Genomic DNA, 26,902 nt, shown 5'->3' on the forward strand with positions numbered 1-26,902 from the left:
CGATGATGGGCCGTGGTTTCGCCGGGCCGCGATCATTAGGCCGGCGAGCAGCTAAGTATCAGTTAAAAATGCATTTTAACAGAAAGCACAGGTTAAATGAGGAAACAGTAGAAACAATTAGAAAACTTATAAGCTCTTTTAAACGTTAATGAGTCCACTACTCTCTTCATGGTTTTATAAATTATATCTTGAGGATCTGAATATCTCAAAAATTCAAAAAATCTTTCCTATAATGACTCCGAATGTTTCAGTTGCTCAGTGTCATATGAGTCTTGTTTTGTATTTTTAGCAAGAATACTTACTTGTATTTTATTTTCACACTGAAAATAATAGAAATTTTAAGCATTTAGAATAGTTTTAAGAATTCAAAGACAGATAAGATTTGAGGTCTACTTTAACAAAATTCAAATTAACTTACTTCTACATAAATCCAAAGACAAAAGTTTTATAATGTAAAAAGATAAGCTTGCTTTGTCAAAAGACCTCCTTATAAAGGCATTTGCATTTATTTAGAATCCCCTTTTGCATACTCTATGTTACTTCAAATAACGCATAATAAACAGCATTTTGTCACTATTCGTTGTTCATACACTCGTGAGTGAATGCATATTTTATCTATATCCAGAATCACTGATCCGAAAAGATGTGAAGATGTATGCCAGACGCTTCCTTTTGTGAACAACCATTTGCTCAAATGAGTTGATAACCTCTAGACTTTTGCAAACTAGTGGGGAGACTAGAACAATAATGTCAATATTTTTTTTGTTTTCTCTACTTTCTTGTACACAAACAAAAAATATTCAAATCGGTTCTGCTGACATATCTAATCCGGGGATGGACATTCGTATATGGAATTTAACAAGAATGTTGCTTTTACTAAACTACATTTTTGGACAAAAACTTCTTATGATTGGGCCTTTTATTTTCCAGAGACCAGATTGCTTCGTTTTCAAGATATTAAGTCGTTTTGTTACAGAATTTTGTTTGGTCAAAATGGCAACCTCTTTTGAACCGACGTGTAACAAGAAACTTCCTGTTTTAAGCCTGATAAGTGAGATAAAAATTTTCAAATGTGGTAGAGAGATTACTTTACTATACAAATACTTACTGCTGTCACTGGAGTAATGTGATTTTGACTCTGCCAATAATAAAACTATTCACGGTGGATTTATCATCCATCAGCTCTTCTTAAACACATTTCTCAAAATGATGTTAAGTTACATAGAATAAGTCAAAATTGTTATATTTTTAATTATAGATTATACTGTTTTAAGATTTCAATGCACATATTTATTTGAATAATTAAAAAAACAATAGACCGACATTATACAACATAGGTAATGATAATAAATACCTACAGAAAAAGGTGGATATTTACGTATCTTTACTTATTTCAAATGCAATTACAGTCTCAATCAAGAAATATAAACGTGCACTTGTTATCGTATGTTTCAGAAATATAGCTGCATTAAAGTTAAAGACAAAGGTAATAAAACATGGAAAAATTACAACAAATAGGATAAATTAGACACATAAACCCATTCAGAAATAACTAAAAGGCGAAAATGTATTTGTTTTTAAAGGAAACCCAGAGATAACTTCAGAAGAAAGAGAAAAGTAAAATGTTATATTTACAGCATCTTAAAACTTTGTTTTGAAGGCTTACATATTGTAGTGTTGTACTAAAGCTATTACACCTCCAGAAGTGCTTTTGTGAGTTAATGTTCATATAGAATTAGTATATGAAAAACTAATTTACTTTTGATACCATTGGTAATAATCAAACCAGAATTACATTATATTGGGCAAGATAATATACGAAGGGAATTGGGGTAAAGCACACAGTACAATTACTCTATCTCCTCCTATAACTTCGATTATATCTTATAAAAATAATGATTTGTAATGTAAGTAATGCGTTAAAAAAGAATACAATTTCAATTTAAAAAATTAATAATCACTCCAGTGTTCCAAATTTTAAATCTGTATCCTTATTTTACATCAGTATATGATGGCCTCTATCTTTAACTGATTTTTAGAGTTTTAGGTAAACAATTTTATGGACTAATATAACGCTGATGCAAGACAGATTGTACATTTGTATTATTTTTGAGCCTGTCTTCAGATGAAAAGGTGGGTGTGTCATATGTAGCGATTCTAGCGCTCTCTTAGATGAGTCAAATACAAAACCATACGAGTGTCATTGTCATTGTGTTATTTATTTACATAAGTAACTTTTGTTTTTATTAATGCATAGTGGAAATAATATACAATATGGATAGAACAAACTTAATATTATGTTTAGTTTTAATAACAATATTTATTTTAAGCCAATGTTCTGGTGAGTATTTTATAATACGATGGGTTGTTTATAGCGTCTGGGCACGCCTACCTAACCCCTAATAGGCCTATATTTAATACAAAATAGTTAATATAATATTGGTAGCGATCATGTACTTGGTTGTTTAATTACATTTTATTAAGCAAACACCTCATTATTTTTTAATATCTATAGAGAGAGCTTAAATTCAGTTGCTTTTCTTGTAGACATAGGTTACATACTAAAAGGAGTTCAACCTTGTTTTGGGGTTTTAGCCTAATACTTAGTATTACACACTGCACAAGTTGGAAAATAACATTTAGTCCGGGATATTCATATTTTAAAAATAAAAATATGATATAATGTTTAGCTACACACTTAAAATTATTATCTAAAACTATTGTACATTTAAAAAAATGTTATGGCTGCAGTATAATAAGTGATTATGATTATCGAATGATTAATATATCATTCATATAATTACAACAAAACAATAACATTTCATTACCTGATGTATTTTCAAGGATAAACGTGACTGCTTGTGAAACAGTTCTGGGTACGGTCCAATAAGCGGACCCGGTTTTTATATCGAAGAATATAATCATCGATACCTAATATTCGCATATCGAATCATAGACTATCAATCGATATAAAAGTAATAACAATCATATGTTTAAAAAAAAACATATGATTCATATATGGGTGAAACATATGGGTGTTCATTAAATTAAAATGTGAATTTAATGATAACAAATAATAAATGAATATAACCAAAATCAGGGAAACTCATAACTTTAACTAAATGAAACAGAACGAAAACGTTACTAAAGTTGTGTCCACCATTACCTTCTTTTTTTGCATCTGAAGACGACCATGTTAGCTCCTCTGACAGTTACATTTGTTACCTTTCCACAAATATCACATAATGGATTCTTAGGTACTAACCCAACATCCTGAAGCCATAAAAAACATATTTTATCGTCTTTTAAAGCAATTTTATGAAGCTTCCTAAGATTGACGGCCATTTTAATACACAATGTTACGTGAAATTTAAAATATTACCTTAATTGTATTATTTGAAAGTGTTTACAGCTGTTCATATAGATTATTAAATTTTAAGTTGTTAAAAATAATTCATCAGTATCGATTGATTATATCGATGGTTATGATTAAGTAATATCGTTTGCCAATTTTGATATAAAAAACCGGGTCCGCTTATTGGACCCTACCCACAGTTCTTGCCATCATTAGTCAGTAATGAAACACATGATTTTAATTTTAAATGTATTTCAAACATGATTTTACTTTGAATTAATTTTGAGCGAACTGAATTAAGTTTTATGCTTTAAAATCATATTATGGTGAAGCTATACTTTTATATGTAAAATAAATGTATTTGTTTCTGATTGCATAAAATAACTAAACTATATTTAAACAACGTTTTAAGCAATGTAGTACTTACAATTACTGTAGCCAATCTAAAATGGCATTTCCGGGTACTGATGCCGTCAAAAATACATTAATTAATAATTAAAAGTCATAGTTTGTTTGATTTCAACTAAAATAGTACACGATTTTTCATTATATTCATAATACCAAATTTAGAATATTAAAAAAAGTCTTCTCAAGATCGTTTTTAGATACTTCATGTTTGTTCTTACTTTTCTTCTATTTTTACCATTTAATTCTAGTTTTCATCTCGTCAATACAAACTGGAAAATTCGGATTTAAAGGAGCAAGGTCTTGTAACCATTTAAAACATTGCTCAGTGTTTATAAAATTATTTTGAGCCAATTTCTGCATATTCATTGCCATTGTACCTGTTGTCACTAGGAGCAGCCGGTAATGATGTCACTAGTCTAAATAAAGAAAGCTGGCAATGATTACTTATGAATATTAGGCTATAGGTCAAATGTCGTATTTGATAGTATCAATATTTTAGATCAATAAACATAAACTGATTGTGTTGGTGGCCGCTTATTATACTATAGCCAATTGTATACGTTTATTTCTATAACTATTGAGAGATATATTAATATATTACATTAAAATTACTAACTTGCTTGAATTCAGGTTGTATCTCAATTCCCATCATGTTAGGGGACAGGGTTTTAGGTGTGGGATTATAAAAATTAAAGAGGAGTATAATTGGAACGAACATAACAATTATAATAGTTAGTATCATTGTCCTACATGATCTGACATCGGAAATGTTAGACGATCTGTCATTATCTAAGTTAAGGTCGGGAAAGTATTGATTGGAAATACCCCTGGCCATCAGTGAGGCCTTTGGTGGTGCCTTCCCGCAGTTCTGGTGAGAAAAGAAAACCTCCCTCGAGATAGTATCAGAATCATTTTATTGTCGTCCAACAATTACAAATTGTATTGACAAAGTCAAATATGATATTAAACATATCACTAAGTAGGCCTGCAGAGCCTAAAATAAATACAATCTATATCTATGTTAAAAGTTTAAAATTGTAAGTCACTAAAATTAGCTTTAAAAATCTCATCTACAGAATAAAACGTTTTTCTCTTGAGCCACTCTGCAACAACATTCTTAAACCTACCAACAGAAATTGATCTAGCACTTAATGGTAACTTATTGAATAGCCTAGCTCCGATTATTGCATAGTTCTGTTGAGTTTTTACTTAACCTAGCATATTGTACATCAATTGTATTTTTAATTCTAGTGTTGTGTTCATGGTTAAAGCTTCTAAGATTGAAAGAGTCGAGATTTTCCTCAACAAAAACTAAACTGTGTAATATATATATACATGGAAGCGTAAGTATACCCAGTTCTTCAAAAAATGGCCTACAGGACTCATTGTCGCTAATTCCTACTATGCAGCGTATGGCTTTCTTTTGCCACTTAAACACAGTCTTGGCTCCACTAGAGTTGCCCCACAGTAAAACCCCATACAGAAGGTGTAGATTAAAAAAAGCATAATATGCACTAATGACAAGATTAAGACTTGTATACAATTTTAATTTTTTTAGTAGAAATATTACTCTTGCTAATCTAATACATAAATGGTTTGTATGGATTCCCCAGCTAAGCTTTGAGTCTAAATTGATACCAAGTAGTTTTACAGACTTATTTTCAGAATTACGTAAACTAAAGACAATTTCCTTGGTCTTGTTATTATTAACAGTTAATTTAAGTTAGTTTGTTGGAGAGACCATCGTTACGTTCTTCTATACTCAATAGTTCCAGGCTATTATTTAGTTACTCAGTTATTTACAAAACTGTCCTACTGTGCAAATATTATAGTAAGTTATTCATTATTATATCCCTATGTGTTTGAGAGGTTCTGGTCCTAGCCGGCTTTGTTCTGTCACCACCTGGTGCTTGTTTAACCTTGTAAATCATTTTTATTTGGACTCAAATATCAGCATTTAACCTTTGGCTCTTTAAGTTACTGAGATTTAAGTTAATTCTGCAATAATTAACAAAATTTATTAGCTTCAAGGTTGAAATTTAAACGATAGATTATTTACTATTCGCTGTTAAACAAAACAAGTAATATGCAATTTAAACTTATATGTTGTTCTGTTTTAAAAGTATTTTGATTTGCAGAATAAAAATACAATCCGTCACATTTATGTCTTGAATATTAACAGAATATTATCTTGTTTCCTTATTTTAAGCTTTGTCTCCACCAAATGCACTAGTATTTTAATAAACAGATAAAATACACTATAGCAGCTACAGTGATATACCATAGCAGCTACAGAGACACTGACAGTCGGATAAAAAAATAATTTCAAACGGTGTTTACTAAAGTATATGCTGCAAATAGAGAAATAACAATTTAGTTACTTATTTGGCCGAGAGGTTGCAACAATTTTGAGCTATAACTGGATAAGGATTGAATTTAAAAACTGTGCATTGTAGTGGGTGACATTTATTAGCCTGGCGATATGAGAAGACAATCATATGAATTAGATGACGATCGCAAAGAGTTAATTAAATTATACCCTAATATTCTTAAGAATATGTTTTTTATAATCTTAATATTTTTTCAGCTCAAAATAAAATTGTCGACATGGGCGATGATTCTGTAATTTGGTGTGTCGTATCAGTAGAAGAAATGGCGAAGTGTCAGAATTTTTCAGAAGCAGTTAAACGGAACAAAGATTTTATTGGTCGTGATTACCTGGAATTAAAATGTGTCCGGGTAAGTATAACTTAAACTAATTAATAGAGTAATTTATTTATTCATTGGACATTTTTCAACTTTTGATTTTATGTAGGTTTTCCTTATACTTTGCCCATATAACCTCATTGCATAAGATATAAATGCAATAAACTAATTTTATAACAGTTGGATTGCTTAAGTGGAACATTCTTCTTATGAAAAGCATAGTGAACTTGCCCGTAGATTCCATTCATAGAAAAAACTAATCCTCTGACACGAATCCTAACCTTGTTCATGAACTACTCCTGACCTAGTTCCTGAACTACTCCTGATCTCTTGAACCAGTTCAATTAACAAAACTAAATTAATTTTATTATTTGAAGACAAAAAGAACAAATACTATATTGTTCGTTGTTAGTTGTTCGGTATCATTCTCTTCATGCTAAAGGTGTACCCAAGAGGTTCCAGGTAACAACTCTCATGTTGAGCTCTCTCTCTGTGTAGGGGTTCAACAAAGAAGAATGTATGACTCTGCTGGACCAGGAGAGGGCTCATCTCACGACACTGGATGCAGGAGACGTGTTCATAGGTGGTCGTTACCACAGTCTCATTCCCATCATGCAAGAGGTTTACCCTGGAGTTCCCAGGTAACAAACAACTCTTCATCTCTTACTCAAACTGGTGATATTGTTATTGTTATATTAAAATAAGTTTGATATGTAAACACTGCAGCTTCTTGAAAAGATTTTGCCATGAACAATTTTAATCTATCTCAAAATATTGTCAATGATTGTCAACACCACTATATCGAACAAACCGGCTGATCCTTCAGAATTAGATTTAATGAACATATAAAAGCATTGAAGACATCATCAAATTCAAAATATGCTGACCATTTAAATAAAACTGGCCATACATACACAAACATCGAAAACAATCTTGAAATTTTACACACATGCAAAAAATAGTCACTTTAAAACATTTTGGAATTTGTAAAAGTGCCAAAATTAATCCTGATGTATTATTAAATGACAAAGATTTCTAACAAAAAATGTATTATTCAATAGATTTTCAAACGATATAAATTGATCACATATCAAATTAAATACAATTAAATATTTAGCCACCAAGGTAGTTAAAAACATATGACAATTTGGTTTCAATTATTTATTTACTTCATTTACCTTAACCTACAAGTTCCTGATGATGAATTCGTTAAATTCAAAATTTATATTGTACAAAATAAAATATATCAAAAAGTGTGAAAAGGTTTATTATTGTATATTTATCTAAAAATATGTTTTCAATAAAATTAAATATAAAACGTTTACAAGTGTACTTCATGATTGTTATACTAGAATCTAATATTTTGTAAATTGTAACAGAACCATAAAGAAATATCACCAACCTTTCGTAACCATAATTAAGATTTTGGTTTCTAAAGTGAATTAGAAAATGGTCATTTTAATGTCATTAAACAATTACAAGTATTCCAAAATTCCAGTTAATCTTTTTTGAGGAAATGTAGTTAGTGGAGTGCGGACATTTTTTGTTTATATAAAATTGTGATACACCTTATTATTAAACATAAAATTGATGGTTCTCCAGACTAATTCTGAAATGTAAATATGGGTCACTAAAATATTTTTACTGTACAGGCCACAATACCATTACTACGCCACAGCTGTGATCAAGAAAGGTACTCTGCCAGATTTGAACAGTATTCGACAACTGAGAGGTAAAAAAGGTTTGCTTCCCTGGTGTCGGCTCCTTGGCAGGCTGGACTATCCCAATTCATACGGCAAGTTTTACTTTGTTTCTTCTGATAAATTTTATTGTAGCTTATACTAAATTAACTCAATTTCTTCATTAAATCCATAAGTTTTAACAAAACTGTTTAAGAATACAGTCACAGTTGCACTTAATGATTTAGGTGCACAGACAATACTATAGATGCCTTTCATGTAGCTATATCGATGATCTCCTTAATATGGTACATAAAGAACTAAGGAGACTAATATATATTTTAACGTAGATGCTGTAATAGTTCTTACACCACTCTTAACTGCAGTGGGAGATCTGATTACTGTAGAGTTCGGTATCAGTCAGTCATTGTATTTGTATTAGAAGAAGTGCTAGTTATAATACCGGAGGACTTTTTATCCATACTTCTTATGAAAAATCTTAACCCGCAATAAATAAACTTATATTGCAATTGGATCAGGCATCAGACACTTATTCACAGTTCTAGAGAGGCCTTTTTGATTAACCTCACCATTCATTTTTAGTTCTTAGCTGCCTCATGCCATATCTTATCAGAAGCTGTTTAAAGTCTGTACCCATTCTGTCAGTGGCTTAATGCTGTTCTTCCATGTATTCTTATGAGGAGGCTGTACACCTGATGCTTACGGATGCAATATAGAAATATTGACTGCATAGTTCATAACATTTTCTGTTAGGTTTTCATATTTAGTCATATCAATTAATCAAATTTTACGCATTAATATAGTTTTTACTAATAATTAGAATTGTATGTTATTTAGAACTGCTCTTTGCCCACCATTGTCCGATACCATTTTTATTATAAGCCATCTATTTCCACTTATCTTTGTACACACACACACACACCCACCTGCATTCCAAATCTATAGTGGTCCGATCGTCACGTGGTATGAGGTGACTTCTGCCGACCAATCAGGCGTCCAGGACGCGGACAAGAAAAGCTCCCCAAGGCATCTCTCCAGTTTCTTCTTAAGACTCCGTTTCGCTAGGTTGTACGTCAACACCAGCTCTAACCAAGTTCGGGCCGTGTCCCTTTGTCTTGTCTCTTGTGAACCGTAAGCCGTTCTATGGTAGTTAACAGTCCCTTCGAGCCGGACATTATTTGGTTAACGAGCCAAAAGTAACTTTGTCGCAACGTTCGTGAATGAACCGAAAACAGTGTCAAGTGAAGGTGGAATCTTCATGGTGGAATCTTCATCCCTCAGCAAGGACTCCACCAGCGCAACGTTCCTTGGAATCAACCCAGGTCGAACTACAATCAACCCCAACTTCATGTGTGTCGAGGTATCAGACAATGGACGGTGCAAGGTAACAGTGTTTCATCATTCTTATTATGGTCCTTCGCAACTAAAGACAATCTTCTTTTCAACCAAGATTTAAAATCCTCAACTAATTCGGACATTTTTGGACAATTTAACAGAAGAAGAAAATCATTTTAACACTTGTATTTTGCTCTAATTGTGTGCCCTTTTTTCCTAATATTATGTTTTTGTGATCTCATTCGTATTTTTATTTTTCCCAAACGACTAAGAGTTATTCCTTAGAAAATCAATGTATGGGCTCCACCTGCTCAGCTATCGAAGTATGAGTTTTTAAATATTAGACATTTTATTGGTCCTTCGAATAATTGCGGTCCGCCAAGCAGGATCCTACATTTCTTTTGGTCTTGTCGACCCGGATTTTCATCAGACTATGGAGAAATAAACTTTATTTGGTGCTGGAAAATAAGACATTGTGTTTCGATTGTGTAAGAGACTAGTATTTGTAGCGCCAAAAGTTAGCGTCCCCAAGCGACGCGCGGCCATCTTGAACACTCATCCCCTCACTACTCTTACATACCACATTACATTTTTAAACGCATTGTTTGTAAACAAACATTGACACATCTTATACCTTACATCCATTGTCTATACACTACATTGCATTACACTTGCAACATTTATTGTTTTGCCAACTATTGTATCTCATTTGTGATTGTCATAATAATTAAGTAAGAATTTATTATGAGAGGAAATTGAAATATCTTGTATTAGTGTTTAACTACAACGTCTCTGGAAATATTGTGTAACCAATTATCATAGGTGATTGATGATTTTTATTGTGTATTGTTTATTTGAAATATTGTTACATTATCAAGGGTTAATTAATTTGTCATAATTGTTATTATTGATTATAATTTAGTTGGTTATTTAGTTTGCTGTAGTAATTTCATGTTTTAAGTTAAATATTCACTAACCAATCATGGCTCCAATCAAAGTCAGTACCTATGAAACGTTGACGCTGCTAGTTAAGAATAGATTTACCAAAATTCTAAAAGAAGTTGAAAAAATAGTTAAGAGCGAAATCCCTTTAACTCATGTTGTTCAACGTACGTTAAACAGCTATCTGAGCGAAGTTTCCAAAAAATGGAATGACTTCGAAGCTAATTTAGCTAGGATCGTGGAGGTTGCAACGACCGAAGAATTGTCCGTGGAAAGACTCTCTACGGATCAAGACGAAATTAACGATCTTTTCGTTCAGATTTCTGGTTTGATAGAGTCCGCTATGTCTCCTGAGGAAGCGCCGTCAACACCGTCGGTACACAGTGAGCGGCAAACCCCCCTAGCGACGCTGTCACATATCAATCTGCCGCGCCTAGAGCTTCACCACTTCTCTGGCGACCCCCGCCAAGTGGGTATCCTTTATCAACTTGTATGATAGCACTGTGCATCGCAACACCGCCTTAACAAGTGTAGTCAAATTCCAATATTTGCTCTCGATTCTTTCTGGCGAACCCCTCGCTTTAATCAAGAATTTCAACATTAGTACAGCAAATTATCTAATTGTGTACAATATCTTACGTCAGCGTTATCACTCAACAAGACGCTTGGTTACTCTACATTTGAATCATTTGATAGATTTACCCGATGTTAGCAGTCAGTCAGTACGAGGACTCAGAACATTCGTGAACACTTTCCATGAACACAGTGAGGCTTTGAAGGCCATTGAGTGTGACGTAACCACACAAGCCAACCCTTTGCTTTCAGCATTGTTACTCTCTCGTAAATTAGATGGAGATTTACGCAAACGTCTAGAATCTTTTAGGTCCTCGAACGAAGAGGAAACACACACTTTGCCTACAGTCAAAGACATAATCTTGTTTCTGAACACAGAATGTAACATGAGTGAAGATGCAGACCTCCACTCGTCAGCAAAGAAAGCTCTAGTTAAAGCTTTCAATCAGCGATCTCAAAAGGTCACGCGGTTTGAAGACAAACACAAACCCACCGCTTTAGTAACAGCTCACAATATAAATAGTAGCAGTTGTTTTGCTTGTGGTAACTCTGATCACAAAATCCATGTTTGTCCCACATTTCTAAAGCTTTCACCAGCTGAAAGGTTTCAACTTGTAAAACGAGAACGAAAATGCTTCTCGTGCTTGAGAGATCATAATTTGCCTCAATGTCAATCATCGCATACTTGTAAACGGTGTCGCAAACGACATCACACATTGCTACATCTCCAGTCAGGCGCGACTGAGCGAAGTGAAGCAAGCAATCAATACTCGACACGTCATCAATCAGCTGTGGAGCGACGTCACAACACGACTCATCATCGATCGATACCACAGCCGAGAGTAGCGGGAACACCTCCTCCAGCTGACGTCACGAGTCGCACTCCAGTCACGCTGTCTACAGTCAAGACGCTGCCACCTGTGCATCCGCCACAACAGTCAACAGTACTCTTAGGTACCATCTTAGTGAAACTAACTGCTGAAAATGGACAGTCCCATGTTTTCCGCGGATTACTGGATTCCGGAAGTACTTGTAATCTGATAACGTGTCAGGCAGCAGCCTCATTGCTAGGAGCAAGACGTTATCATTCAAACATTCAAATTGCTGGTTTATCACAGCATGCCTCTAACACACGTGGCATGTTATCTCTTCAAGTCAACACTTTGTCAGGTCAGCTCATAGCTCCTGATCAGGAGTTCCACATCTTGGATAAAATATCTGTAAACCTCCCAAGGGCGAAAATAAGTCCAGAGTTGTCACGTCTAGTTAAGAATTACACCTTAGCGGATCCGACTTTTGACACCCCTTGCGGCATTGATGTATTGTTGGGTGGAACAATAATACCCACTGTCTTCACACAAGAAAATCATAGTTTAGGACCGGGACTGCCACATCTGATCGGCACTCAGTTCAGCTTCATACTTATGGGAACAGCTCCTTGTGTCACCCCGACAGAGCCAGTTAGTAACTATTCGATTGCACTTTTGTCTACTCACGACAACTCGCTTCACACAGCATTACAAAAATTTTGGGTTCAAGAGGAACCGCCTATCATCAATCACAAAAGCATTGAAGAAACAAAGTGTGATGAACTTTTTGATAGTACTCATACGCGAAATGGAGACGGACGGTATGTTGTTAGATTACCATTCAAAACAGAACCCAGCTGTTTAGGCTCATCTCGAGCAGCCCGCAGAAAGACGTTTTGTATCCTTAGAAAGGAAGTTTCAAACCCAACCACAATTCGCTGAACTGTACAGGAATTTTATGAAAGACTACAAAGCAACAGGTCATATGACACTTTTGGATAAACATCACGCCGACGAACCGCACTACTATTTACCCCACCACGGAGTAATAAAGGAAAACAGCTCTACTACCAAGCTAAGGACTGTTTTTGACGCAAGCAACAAGACCACGTCAGGTTTGTCCTTGAACGACGTGCTACTAACTGGAAGGAAACTACAACCAGACATTTCCAGTATTTTAATAAACTTCCGCTCTCACGCTATAGTGTTTTCATGAGATATAAAAACAAATGTATCGACAGATCTTAGTGCATCCTGAAGATCAAAACTTTCAGTTAATCTTGTGGCGAGATACTCCGGAACAGGAGATATCTACTTTTAAGCTAACAACAGTGACATATGGGATGAACAGTTCTCCATATTTAGCAATCAAGACACTCTCGCGGCTAGCAGAGGACGAAGGACACGCCTTCCCGGACGCAGCCTACGCATTGAAGCATCACACCTACATAGATGACATTGTGACAGGAAGTGCTTCACTAGAATCAGCTATCGAACTGCAAGACCAACTCATCCAGCTACTGGCGAAGGGAGGATTCGAGTTGAGAAAATGGGCTTCGAATGAAACCCCGACTTCTGGACAGACTACCAGCTACTCATCGTGAGACGCCTCGCTTTCTGCAGGACTCACAATCTACGCAGTTCTCTATTTTAGGACTCCATTGGGATCCAGTTGAAGATTGCTTTCGCTACAATTTCAAACATCAGAGAGGTAGCTTAACTAAGAGACATGTGTTAAGTTTAATAGCCAGATTGTATGACCCGTGCGGCTTCTTATCACCACTGATAATGGTAGCGAAAAGTTTTATGCAGCTCCTTTGGACACGAGGGCTCCAATGGGACGAACAATTGCCACCTGAACTAGCTGAAAAATGGCTATTGTTTGTGAACGACACACGGGATCATCTGGGTGACATCAAAATCTATCGCGTATTTCCCCTCCACGCCGCCAGCAGCGTAGAACTTCATGGGTTTTGTGACGCGTCTGAAAAAGGCGTCGCAGCCGTCATTTTTATCAAGTGTAACCAAATGAATGAGGCCCCAGTGATAAGACAAGTCATGTCAAAAACTAGAGTATCTCCATTAAAGAAGATCACAATACCACGCCTTGAACTCTGCGCAGCACATCTGCTGTCAAAATTAGCTACTTATTGCATTCAACAATTCAGCAATATTACTTTCAATCATGTCATGTTATGGAGTGACTCAACCGTAGCTCTACACTGGATAAAAACACCACCGTATCAGTTGAAAACATATGTAGCAAATAGAGTGGCAGAAATTCAGAACACATTTCCGTCACGGTTTTGGAATTATGTCACATCAAGCGACAATCCGAGTGACGTCGGATCACGTGGCCTATTAGCATCACAATTGAAAAACCATACACTATGGTTCGAAGGTCCCCAGTGGCTAAAACTGGACCGACAAACTTGGCCTCATTTCACCTTCTTTGAAGATAAAAGGGAAATCGAGAGAGAAACTAAAGAGACTCCTCTGAGCGTATTACAAAGCTCTATTGTTGAACATTGGGAAATATTCACCAAATTTTCCTCTTGGAATAAATTGATCAGAATTATGGCCTATATTTTAAGATTCATCAACAATTGTAAAAATGGATCTTCAACTGACAAATCAAAACTATTGTCTGTTATTGAATTGAAAACAGCTAAACAAAAAATCTTTAAGCTTGTACAGCAAACAGCTTTTTCTTCAGAATATTTATTGTTAAAAAAGAATGAGCAGTGTAACAACGCAATCCGGAAGTTGCAGCCTTTCATTGATGAGGGGGATGTTATTCGCGTAGACGGCCGGCTAAAAAATAGCCATCTAAACTATGAGTCACGACAACCCGTGCTACTACCAAAACAACACCCAGTAGTAAACTTGATTATCGATTACTACCACCGGATACACCTGCATTCCGGACCACAGCTGACTCAGGCTCTTCTCTCACAAGAGATATGGATCATCTCTGCTCGCAGTGCCATACGTTCACGTATTTTCAAATGTACTACGTGCTTTCGTCACAAGCCTAGAAATAGAACACCACTGATGGGGTGACCTACCTGCCTCTCGGGTTACACCCTCAAGGCCATTTCAGTCTACAGGAGTAGACTACGCCGGACCCTTTTGTGCGCGAGTGCATCATCTTAAAGCTCTTAGACAAATAAAAGTCTATTTGTGTATTTTTATATGCATGGTAACCAAGGCTGTGCACATTGAGTTAGTGACAGATTTAACCACCGAAGGTTTTTTTAGCAGCATTAACCCGTTTTGTATCACGACGCGGTCTGTGCTCAACAATCTATTCAGACTGCGGAACTAACTTCATTGGTGCAGAATCATCTTTGAAAAAAATATTAAGTGAAACCGTGAAAGCCTCAACGGCTATGGACAAAATTTCACATTTTGCGAGTTTAAAGGGCATAGACTTTCGTTTTAATCCTCCAGCTGCCCCTCATCAAGGCGGACTCTGGGAAAGTGCCGTAAAAAGTGCTAAACACCATCTCCGAAGAGTAATGGGAAAAACAATCTTAACTCTTCCTGAATTCATGACGTTAACGGTTCAGGTTGAAGCCATGCTTAACTCAAGGCCGTTAACTCCACTCAGCGCTGATCCATCAGACCTATCAGCCTTGACTCCAGGTCAGTTTTTGATTGGGACTCCGCTTGCCGCTCTACCGGAAGCTGACCACCACAACACTCCGACCAACAGACTACGCCATTGGCACTTGGTACAAGCCTTCCATCAGAGGATTTGGGAAGCAATGGCATCTAGAATATCTTCATTCGCTGCAGCAGCGCTCCAAGTGGACATCACCACAGCCTAACATACAAGTGGGCGACCTAGTGCTCATCCAAGCTCCGTCACCACCTTTAACCTGGCCAATGGGACGTGTCATCAAAACGCATCCTGGTGCAGATGGAATAGTAAGAGTGATCACCTTAAAAACAATTAATGGTGTTCTCACTAGACCAGTTGTCAAGGTCTTTCCACTTCCTATGGAATGACAAATGTAAATAAACAGTTTTGTTTTCAAGAGTTTTGTTTGTAACTTTGTGTTAACTATGTTTTATATATTTGGTTTTATCAACTTTAGACTAAGTGTGTTATTACATATGTATCTTATTCCATAGCCAAGATTTTATTTTTTTTCTTTTTCTCTTGAAACCTTATAATGTTTCAAGGAGGCGGGAAATGTTAGGTTTTCATATTTAGTCATATCAATTAATCAAATTTTACGCATTAATATAGTTTTTACTAATAATTAGAATTGTATGTTATTTAGAACTGCTCTTTGCCCACCATTGTCCGATACCATTTTTATTATAAGCCATCTATTTCCACTTATCTTTGTACACACACACACACACACACCCACCTGCATTCCAAATCTATAGTGGTCCGATCGTCACGTGGTATGAGGTGACTTCTGCCGACCAATCAGGCGTCCAGGACGCGGACAAGAAAAGCTCCCCAAGGCATCTCTCCAGTTCTTCTTAAGACTCCGTTTCGCTAGGTTGTACGTCAACACCAGCTCTAACCAAGTTCGGGCGGCCGTGTCCCTTTGTCTTGTCTCTTGTGAACCGTAAGCCGTTCTATGGTAGTTTAACAGTCCCTTCGAGCCGGACATTATTTGGTTAACGAGCCAAAAGTAACTTTGTCGCAACGTTCATGAATGAAACCGAAAACAGTGTCAAGTGAAGGTGGAATCTTCATGGTGGAATCTTCATCCCTCAGCAAGGACTCCACCAGCGCAACGTTCCTTGGAATCAACCCAGGTCGAACTACAATCAACCCAACTTCATGTGTGTCGAGGTATCAGACAATGGACGGTGCAAGGTAACAGTGTTTCATCATTCTTATTATGGTCCTTCGCAACTAAAGACAATCTTCTTTTCAACCAAGATTTAAAATCCTCAACTAATTCGGACACATTTTTGGACAATTTAACAGAAGAAGAAAATCATTTTAACACTTGTATTTTGCTCTAATTGTGTGCCCTTTTTTCCTAATATTATGTTTTGTGATCTCATTCGTATTTTTATTTTTCCCAAACGACTAAGAGTTTATTCCTTAGAAAATCAATGTATGGGCTCCACCTGCTCAGCTATCGAAGTATGAGTTTTTTAAATATTAGACATTTTATTGGTCCTTCGAATAATTGCGGTCCGCCAAGCAGGATCCTACATTTTCACTATCAGAGAGACAATCTACCTCTAAAGACTCCTACTCTGAGAGGGAACCTCCCAATGTAAAATTCATCAAAACTCGATATAACAAATATTAGTCAAGAACTTCTCCAAGGAACCTATTTACACCTATTTTGAACTGAAAAATGTCTTTATTAAAGAAGCGGTGTTAGGGCTATCAAACCCTCTACCACTCAACCTCATATTGTATACAGAAAAGTTACAATAGTTTTGATACAGTTGCGGTAAATTACTTATGCTTTAAATAAAAAAAATAGCAAAAATGCTTAACCGATACAAAATTAAATGAAATTAAAGTAAAAATCTATATATTGAAATGAACTTTTAATGTATTGATGAACTGTTATTTTATAACAACAAACTAGTAGAATCCTTTAATCCATCAACATTTGGAAATTCGATCAGCTGGGTTGACTTAATCAGAATCTGAAGGCTTTGTTCTTGAACATAGAGTACAGAATGGGTGTCAATAAACAATACAATAATTTTAATTAACAAAAACATGAGCACAAACAATATTTGATAATCATTAAGCTTAGCAGTGAGCCAGGAACTTATTTATTGTGTAAATTGAACTTTCCCTCAAGCTATTTTCGCAGTGTTGTTTTTAGCATTTTTCAACATATATGTCTTCAGCTCCACGGGAAGTAGATTTAAGACCTTTGCTCTTGCATTTAAAGGTTTCTTTTAAACACATCAATTCTGTGGAATGGAATATTGAAATCCACTGCATGTTGTGTAGGCTGTTTATGAATGTCTCCGACTTTTGGTAATTAAAAATTGCAAGCAAATGAAATGACATCGAGTATATACAGGGATACAACAATCAGTATATTGATTCATGTACGTTTCTCTACAGCTGTCATATGGCAGTACATTAGCTATGATTCTCAGAGGTTTCTTCTTTAGAACCATGATTTTTTGCAGATTTTACAAGAACTGTTTTCTCCAATTATACCATACTAAATGTCAAAAAGGTGCATGCTAACCTATAATTATTGCCTCAGGAGTATCAATGGATTTCACTTTTTTGAGAGCAAAAGTAGCAGAATTTATAGCTTAATTCATCAACATGATTATTCCAGGTAAGTTTCTTATCTGTTCCTTGTGACATACACTAATTGAAATGTAATTTGTTAACACAGCTCATGAAATCTGGAGGCCTGGATGTAGTAGACTGTAATAACCACGTCAAGTCAGCCATCAAGTACTTCGGTCCCAGCTGTGCTGTCAACTCTCTCATAGACAAGTACAACCCGATCGGTAAGACAGTTTCTATTGTCTGTCTCATGCGCCATAATTATTGGATGTTATCAGTTCTTTTGTAACTGTTAGTTTTTAAATTCATGTTCATGTGTAGTAACGCATTACTGATACATATTGCAGGTGACAACTCAGACAAGCTGTGTCAGCTGTGTATCGGACGTGTACCAGGAGAACGCTGTACTCCCGCAGACCCTTACGCCAACTTCGAGGGAGCTTTTAAGTGTCTGGTGGAGGTGGGCGAGGTGGCCTTTCTCAAGCACACTACAGTCCACGAGATGACTGCTCACAATCTGAATTTCGGTAATATTTCATTCTGATCAAAAGTACAATCTATCGAACGTGAGTTATCCAGGAATTTTCATGCTCAATGTAATGCACGGTTATACGCACTCTGAGATCCTCAGTATATATTAGCTGAATGTTGTTAATAGTGGGTCAGACTAAGGACAACTTCGAGTTGCTGTGCACGGATGGCACACGCAGACCTGTGGATGACTTCCAGACATGCAATTGGGGTAAAGTGCCATCCCACGCTGTCGTCACACGTCATCAGCCAAGAACATCAAGCAGCGGCAGCGCTATCAACGATTTTTTCCGAGTGGGTACTCATTACAGTATTGAGTGCAATTATTGACGTTGTGTGTTTGGGAAGTATTGAGTATATGCAAACAACATGCTAGATAGGAAATATGTCTACCGGAGTAAACATCCAAATTTACTGAATTTGATGTGAATAGAAATAGTTTTAAGATAAAGTCATTAGAAACTCAGTTGGGTAACAAAGGCAGAAAATTATAAGTAATTATGTTTACCTTACTTATATCCTTTTAGCGGTGTTAGAACTATCATTTTGTTGATTATGCTGGACTGAGGCTGGGGAAAATAGTTGCTGCTTGTAGATGTATAATATAGTGGTGCTTCAGTGAAGATGAGACCATGTGGAAGAACCGTATTCTGTTTTATTATTCACCACTTATCTATATTTAATTGTATAAAACTTGAAAATCAGTAGAACTAGACAACCCGTATACAGTTAATACAAAAATATAACATTACAGTGGAACCTCAAAGGGAAGTATAACATTTTGATATAATGAAGTTCGATATATCAAGGCTATTTGTGGCAGACATTGATATATAGAAGTTTATAAGTGTTTTGTAAAACTCATAAAAAACTCATGAAAACTAATGAAATTTATAATATTCTACCAAAACAACAACCTAATTTCCATTTTCAGCCTGAAATTTTTAGCTTACTTGCCAATTAAATGGTAGTGAGCAGCTTTACACAAAACTAAAATAATATCTGATTCTCAAAGGTTTAAGGAAGAAAAAGACATCTATTACAAATAGAAATTTGATTTATATATACACATTTGAAAATATTCACAGGTTTCACAAATCATTTTTGGAAAACAATTTCAAAACTTTTTAGAATACCCCAAAATTTTTTCTATTTGATGGTGCCAAAATGTTCAATGTTCCCACAAGCTCAGAACTGTAGAAGGTTTTTGATAGAATGTTCTGTTCCATCCACCTCACAGACCTGATATGAGCAGTTATTAATATGGGTGAAAAGTCCATGATGAAGTGATAAATTTTATCAACCTGGTTGTAGTATTTGATAGTTTAGTAGATTATGTTGTTGGAAAGATTCAAAAGATTTCACTAAAATGTATGTAAATGCGTAATGACTATTAAATCAAGTCATTCCTTAAAATAAAACTGAATGCACTTTGCTATAAATCGCGCTTTTACTTCGCCTTTAATTTTGTCGTACTTGACCTAGAAATACACATAAGGTAAAATTTTTTAAAATATTTTACTTCAAAGTAAATTTGTGAAAAGTGAGGGGAGTAAAACGATGTATAATGATCTTATTTTCTTGTAATTTACTTCATAAGACTAATTGTGCTAAAAGAAATATTTTAAGTTAGCTTATAATTTTTTTTAATTTACAGAAAGCTATACAGGAATTTGGAGGACCATTCAACATCAGTTCTGAATTCACAACAACCACAGAGAGCACTTTTATTTACAACAACAACAATAACAACAACTACTACGAGCCTAATCCTCCTTATGACACCAACAATCTTCAGCTAAAGAAGTTCCACATGTTTGAGTCCGCTCCTCGATATGGCCTCAAGCACAATCTCATGTTTCAGGTATGTTTTCTGTTTTTTTTATAAATTGACTGTGAATTTACGAATCCAAAATAAAATTTGAATCTCAAAATTCTGAGTTGAGAAGTTAGTTGAATGAGAAGCACATGTTCTGATTTAGCATTGAATCCTGTTTTAGCCCCGGTACCATTGGAGACAGAAGTGAAGAAAAGAGTAGTTCAAGTATTATTAAACTATTACTGAAGTTTCAGAAACAAGTTTCAAAGTTTCAGAAACAAAATAAAGAAATGAAATAAAACATTCGTTTATTGAGAGACAAGCTATGATCATTGGCTTAACTTATATAGAAATTTATTTGAAGGCGGCTGACAACTGAGTGGTATAGCAAGTATAAAATACCACTTCGGAAATATTCCCCTAGGACATTTTTGAGCTTTAAGATCTCATAAATCTGCTTTAGTTGTGGCTTGAGCCCCATGGTTATTAACCATGAGGTTTGCATAACCAAATTATCAACATTGACATTTTCAAGAACATGAGTCAATCAACTACAGTTGCAATCTGGTCTTCTTTAAAGTACTCCCCAAGTTTTATTAGTTCTTCAGATAGATCATGTTGGGTAGATCAATTTTTTTTAATTGACTTGATTATCATTCTGCCTTTAGGAGATGTTAATTTCTTTCAAAAATACCATTTTCGCCCCAAAAAAAAAAAAATGCAGTAAATAAATCTAACTTATGTTTTATTCATTAATTGAATGAAGATAGAGTAACATAATAATTTTTTCTCTAATCAGCATAGTTAATATGACAGTATTGATTTTTCAAGAGATTTAAACCAGAAATTCCTAAGATACAGATTATTTTGTATCTGACAATATTCACTGTTCTAAATCTCGGAGAGAGCAAAAACACTAATTTTTTTCAAAACTTTGAAATGCTATAAAACAATAACTTTTGGAAATAAAAAGTTAAAACTTGGAATGTTTTCATATCTTAGTAGGAAGATCATAATCTCCAAGTTTCATCAAAATCTGAGATGGTTGGTGACAATTATAATTTTTCATGGATGATTTGGTGTGGAATGACCCCCCCTTACACTAGCCAATGCCTTTGTCCACCACTCTCCTTTTTGCAGAAACATTTCTTGAAATCATTTACTTTTGTAACTGCCCTTATACATACAAATATATTTATCAATATGTGGTTTCTCCACATATGTTGTTCTCATTCATTATAGCAGCTATTTCTCATGGCAGGATGCAGCGGAGGACCTGAGGATTCTGGATGAGAACACCCAGACTTACTCTGGATACCTGGGCCATAACCTGGATATTATCCTTGGGATACGGCAGTGTCCTGTCAACAGCATGACCCTCTGTGTCACATCTGACCCTGAGCAAGAGAAGTGTATCAAAATGAGGGTAAGAAAGTTAGGCTAACTGCTGAGTTGATTACTTTCCAATCATTATCAACATTCTTAGAGTTTTTTAAGCACCCAATAATCAAATATGTGCATTATATAGATCAACAATTTTTATTACAATGTGAACAATCAGTAAAATTAGCTAATACTCCAAGGTAAAATTAACAATACCGTAAATAAACTTGGACTAACAAAAATCAATACTATTTAAATCCTAGACATTGTAGAAACATGTGAATGGTTAATCCTTCTGACTAATAATGGCTTAAATCCTGCTTCATTTTGTTTGACATCCAATGGACTACAAATTATAATACTGTATCTAAATCTGTTTAGGTGTTGTTCTCACAAAGAGAGCGCACTGAACAAGGAAAGTTCAAAAAGTTTTTACCCTGGGAACGTAAATTCTCTCTCATTGCGGGAGTGGTAACTGTTTTTCAGACAAAGTAATATTGCTAGGCATGTTATAGACTGTTATAAAAAAATTCATGAACATGTATTTGTGGCATTTTACCTATCTTCTGCTGGTATACGTAGGGTTAAAATTTTACAAACATTATTTGAATTCTCATAAAAAGTTTTGTTTTCTAATTTCTTTGATATAAATATTTGATTTTTTTATAAGGCACTGTATAAGGCGTATTTGCCAAGTTTAAGCAAAGTTAATCAATTTTTGTTTTTTATGCTTTTAATGTTTACCTCCTATAAAATTTACTTTTATTCATATATCTTTTCTAGTAACAGTTTGACCTACAAGAATTATTTTTACACTTTGCTTAAACGAAAAAAGCAGCATTATTAATTTTGCACTAAGTACAACAAGAAATGAAAGTATATTACCGCTACTGCCACCAATACCTGAGCTATCGTGTGTATTTCAGACTGCCCTGAAGGCCCAGCTACTCAAACCAGAGATGGTGTGCCACAAGGGTCACAGTCAGATCAACTGTATGCAAGCCATTGCAAATGGGTAAGACATCAGTAGTTAGCCTTGAGATTTAAGATATAATTATTACATAAGTAAAAATTAAAAATTTAGCTATATTTTTCATAGTGTTCGCTCTTTTTTTAAGTTAAACTCTTATTTTTAATTTTTCAAAAACCAAGAACAAATATTAATTTAGGAACACAATCTTTTTTATTCAAAAGTCACATTGTAGGTTGAACTTTTTTTATTTTCAAAAAAATAAATGGAAAATTAAATGATTATGCATTTGAAAGCTTGTGTCACAAGTATCTACAAAGAAATTATATTTTGGAGTTTATTCATTTCACATGAGTTGCAATAAAAACAAAAACTATTTCTTATCACTTTAGACCACCATTTGGAAAAGAACGGAGATGGTTAAATTTGTTTCTTCACCAGATTGTTTATTACGAAATATGATGTAAAAAATGTTAAAACTGGAAACTCGAACTCCAGTATATAATTACATGAAATTCTCTTGGTAATTATCCAAAAGTTTGCTTTTCTCTGAACCTTGCCTGGCCCAATCTGTCAACGTCCTGACCAGATTGAATAAATTTATTCTTAGAACAATTTTCCTCAGAATATTTCATTTGCAATTTTGTTTTCCACCATTTTCTAGTTTATTCTTTATGTTAAATACATGAAAGTTAAACAACTTCAACGATGTCATTAACACTGGACGTGACACACAATTAGTAAACTGGGTAGTTTAAGCATTTTTCTAGCGCTAAAAAGCCAAGTTACTAATTGTTTTTTGCAATAATTTGTTTTATTTAATTGTTTACCATGAATATATATTAGATTAATCAATAAATACTAAATAGAATTTAACAGATAGTTTATAAAACTACAAAGTAGTTACGTAATGATAACACACACCAACAAAACAACCTGTAGACATAACCTAACCACTCACTACAACGAAACTCAGCGGGTATTACGGCAGAGGCTACTGGCACGCCAGCTTGTACAGTCCGGGAACTTTCTGATACCACTTCATGTATAACACTTGCATAGTTATATCAATATTGGTGTGTTTATATCTTGACATGTACATAAAACATTATTTATATAATAACAAACATCATTTGCAATTTCCATAAAGCAACTGTGCAGCGAATTGAGCACTTGACATCTTCCAAATATATTGTTTGTAAGTGAAATTGTAACCCAAGTCTTTTCTTTCAACCTCTTACCATAACAATAATCTTGCACAGCTAATTGATATAATTCAAAATTTGAAAACCATAATTTCCTACATCTATTGAAAACAGTTAGATAAAAAAAAACAGTTCTTTCCAATGATGTCATTAATTATTCATTATGAGATCAAATAACATCTGTGTGATTTTTCAAAATTTAGTCGTTGTAAATCGTTACTTATAGGGATTAAATTGAAGTGTTCGTTATCAGGATGTGTGCAGCATTTTTATAGTTCAACACCAACTTAATGTTAAAATTTAATCAAGTTATGTTTACCGAATTGTTCCACAAATTATAAAATTGTTAACTCCCTTCTTCAAGATGGCTTCATATTATTCATATGGTATACTGTTATTCACATTAGTAAATCCTGGTTCCTCATTGACGCTGTACATGTACTGTTGAAGGAGATGTTAACAATTGAGTGAAATGAAATGTAAAATTCTTTATTTATACAGGCAAAGTTAGGGCCGCATGGCCTTTTTCTTACACTTAACCTGCGACAACATAAAATTAAAAAAAAGTTGTATATTACCTTAAGAATAAAAATATTTTAAGAAACAATTACATTTAAATAATGTGGTGAAATTAATATGTTATTAATATATCCTAAAATGTGAAAAACATTATAATATTTATAATGAAAATTCAACAAATTAATAAATTAACTACTTTTATAATTCTTAAAACATAACATAAAATTATACTTTTAATATAAAAATAAAACTAAAGTAGTTGTTATATTAGTATATTATAAACAATATCACATTCATATCCCTCTACCAGTGTCACACCCACAGCATCTCAGACCGAATCTGGCCAGGCTGACCGCTTAAAAACCCTTTTAGGACCAGACCAAAAATTTGACATGTGCAAAGAAAATTTTTGCGTTTTTCTGGCCATGCTCCAAGAACTGTGCACATTAAAAATGTGCGATTTTTCAAGTGTTTGAGAGAGAAATCATATCTTCAGAACTAATTACTGTACAGATTTGTTTTTAGGCTTAAAATGTTTATAATTAAATTGTTCATTGTGAAAAAAATAAATTTAAGTCATTATATAGCAAAAAACTATTTGATTTATCTGTTTATCAAATAGAAAAAAAAGAAAAAAAATTAAAAAAATTGAGTTTGATCTTCAATAACTACCAAAAATAAGAATAAACTATGTGTGGGAAATAGTATTCATTAGTTTCTACACATAATTCTCTATAACTGTACAAAATTTGAAAGCCCTGGAATAAAAAATAAAAAGTTTTTAAATGAATTAAATTTTTCTGTAACACTGGTTAAAAAAACACACTTTTCAGCATTAGCCTAACATACAAAACCTTATAGGCTACTAAGGATATTATTCGGTACTTTGGGATTATACCGACCACACCAGTATGAAGAACACAAAAATATACATTTATAGAAACACACATGATAGAACGAAAAAACAACTCTTTAATTACAAAATTACAAACTTACAACGATTATCAATAATTGTTAGTGGGGTCAGATTCCGTTATATGCCCCCAACGCTTAAACTTTTTTCAATTAACTTAGAACGTTATAAAACGATGTAGTTGAATAACAGAACTAACATTCCATCAATCAACAAGCGTTTCCAGGTATTGTGATTGGTATTGTTGTCGCTGTTATCTTATCTTTCTCGAGAATCCCGATTACAGCAGGCCGCGGGGCATCACATGATTATTTAAGTTTTTTGCACGGTACATAAAAACAAGTTGTGTGTGTTTTTTTTCAATAAAGAGTTTAGTTTTTGTGTTTGTAGAAATGTAGGGGTAAAACACGGAAGTACAACAAAGCGACGCACCAGATGAACGGGCAGCGAGACTCTGCAATCACATTATCTACTAGACCGTTCGACTTTGACCTCTGTCTGAGGATGGGGAGGGGTTTGCGATAAGACAATTCCTGTTTTATATTGACGAAATTTGTTCTACGCTAATCTAGTAATCAGTAGAAGCAAAATGTAAAATGTCAAATAACGATTCATGTCTGGGTGTGGTCGGTATAATCCCAAAGTACCCTGACAACATTACGATGCATTAAAATTTGATATCATAGTAAGAAACATACAGGGAATAGAAAAATAGTATATTTATTCCATATAGAAGATTAAAATATCTCTTAAAAAATATGAAAAGTCCGCCGGCGATAAATCAGACGGTTGGTCCTTAAAGGGTTAAGATACATATCTTTCAGTTTCACCATATCTTTCTCCAAGTTGAGCCACTAAGATGTAACACTTATTGCTTTGTGATGTCCAGGCTTGCCGATGTCGCCGTGTTTGATGCAGGAGATGTGTACACAGCTGGCCTCAACTACAACCTGATACCATTCATGTCCGAGATATACAACCTGGGAACAGACGACTACTACGTGGTGGCTGTAGCCAAGGAAGAAGACGCTGCCACTGAGATCACCTACCTCAAAGGTATTTTTCCACACTTTTGTGTGAAACATGCGGTATTTAACTCTCCGACTGATAATAAGAAACTCCCAGAATGATCACTGGTTTTTGTCTTTACGCAGCATATTTTTCGGATATTTTTTTAAAATATGTGCTAAATGCTAAGTAATAAGTGTTATGTATAAAGTTTTTTTTAGAAACCAGAGAAAATTTTAAAATAATACAAATTTATTTATTTTTATTTTATTTACATGCTATAAAACAGGATTTACCCTAATAATATTATAGCAGTTTACAAAAATTCCAAAACAGGCATCAGTGGCTTGAGTTATAGCTCAAGTCCATAGCACAATTCTTTACTTTTGGCTTTAACTAACTAGTGTAATATCATAAATATACCATAATAACAATGTAATAAATATAATATAATAACAATGTAATAAATA

General features: G+C 34.4%; 1 protein-coding gene across 1 annotated transcript; it reads left to right on the forward strand.

Moving 5' to 3' along the window:
• The first annotated feature begins 2,182 nt into the window (after window positions 1-2,182).
• LOC124371343 (melanotransferrin-like) lies at window positions 2,183-26,568 on the forward strand. The gene is given in 13 exon segments (XM_046829673.1): window positions 2,183-2,341; window positions 6,351-6,502; window positions 6,968-7,110; window positions 8,122-8,203; window positions 8,205-8,264; window positions 18,191-18,308; window positions 18,432-18,611; window positions 18,743-18,852; window positions 18,855-18,901; window positions 20,266-20,479; window positions 21,696-21,860; window positions 22,744-22,832; window positions 26,314-26,568. Coding segments are annotated over 13 exon segments (1,668 nt in total). The 5' UTR covers window positions 2,183-2,274; the 3' UTR covers window positions 26,555-26,568.
• The last annotated feature ends 334 nt before the right edge of the window (window positions 26,569-26,902 follow it).

This window comes from Homalodisca vitripennis, unplaced genomic scaffold (genome assembly GCF_021130785.1).
Source record: "Homalodisca vitripennis isolate AUS2020 unplaced genomic scaffold, UT_GWSS_2.1 ScUCBcl_1274;HRSCAF=4687, whole genome shotgun sequence".
In the NCBI taxonomy this organism is placed as follows: domain Eukaryota; kingdom Metazoa; phylum Arthropoda; class Insecta; order Hemiptera; family Cicadellidae; genus Homalodisca; species Homalodisca vitripennis.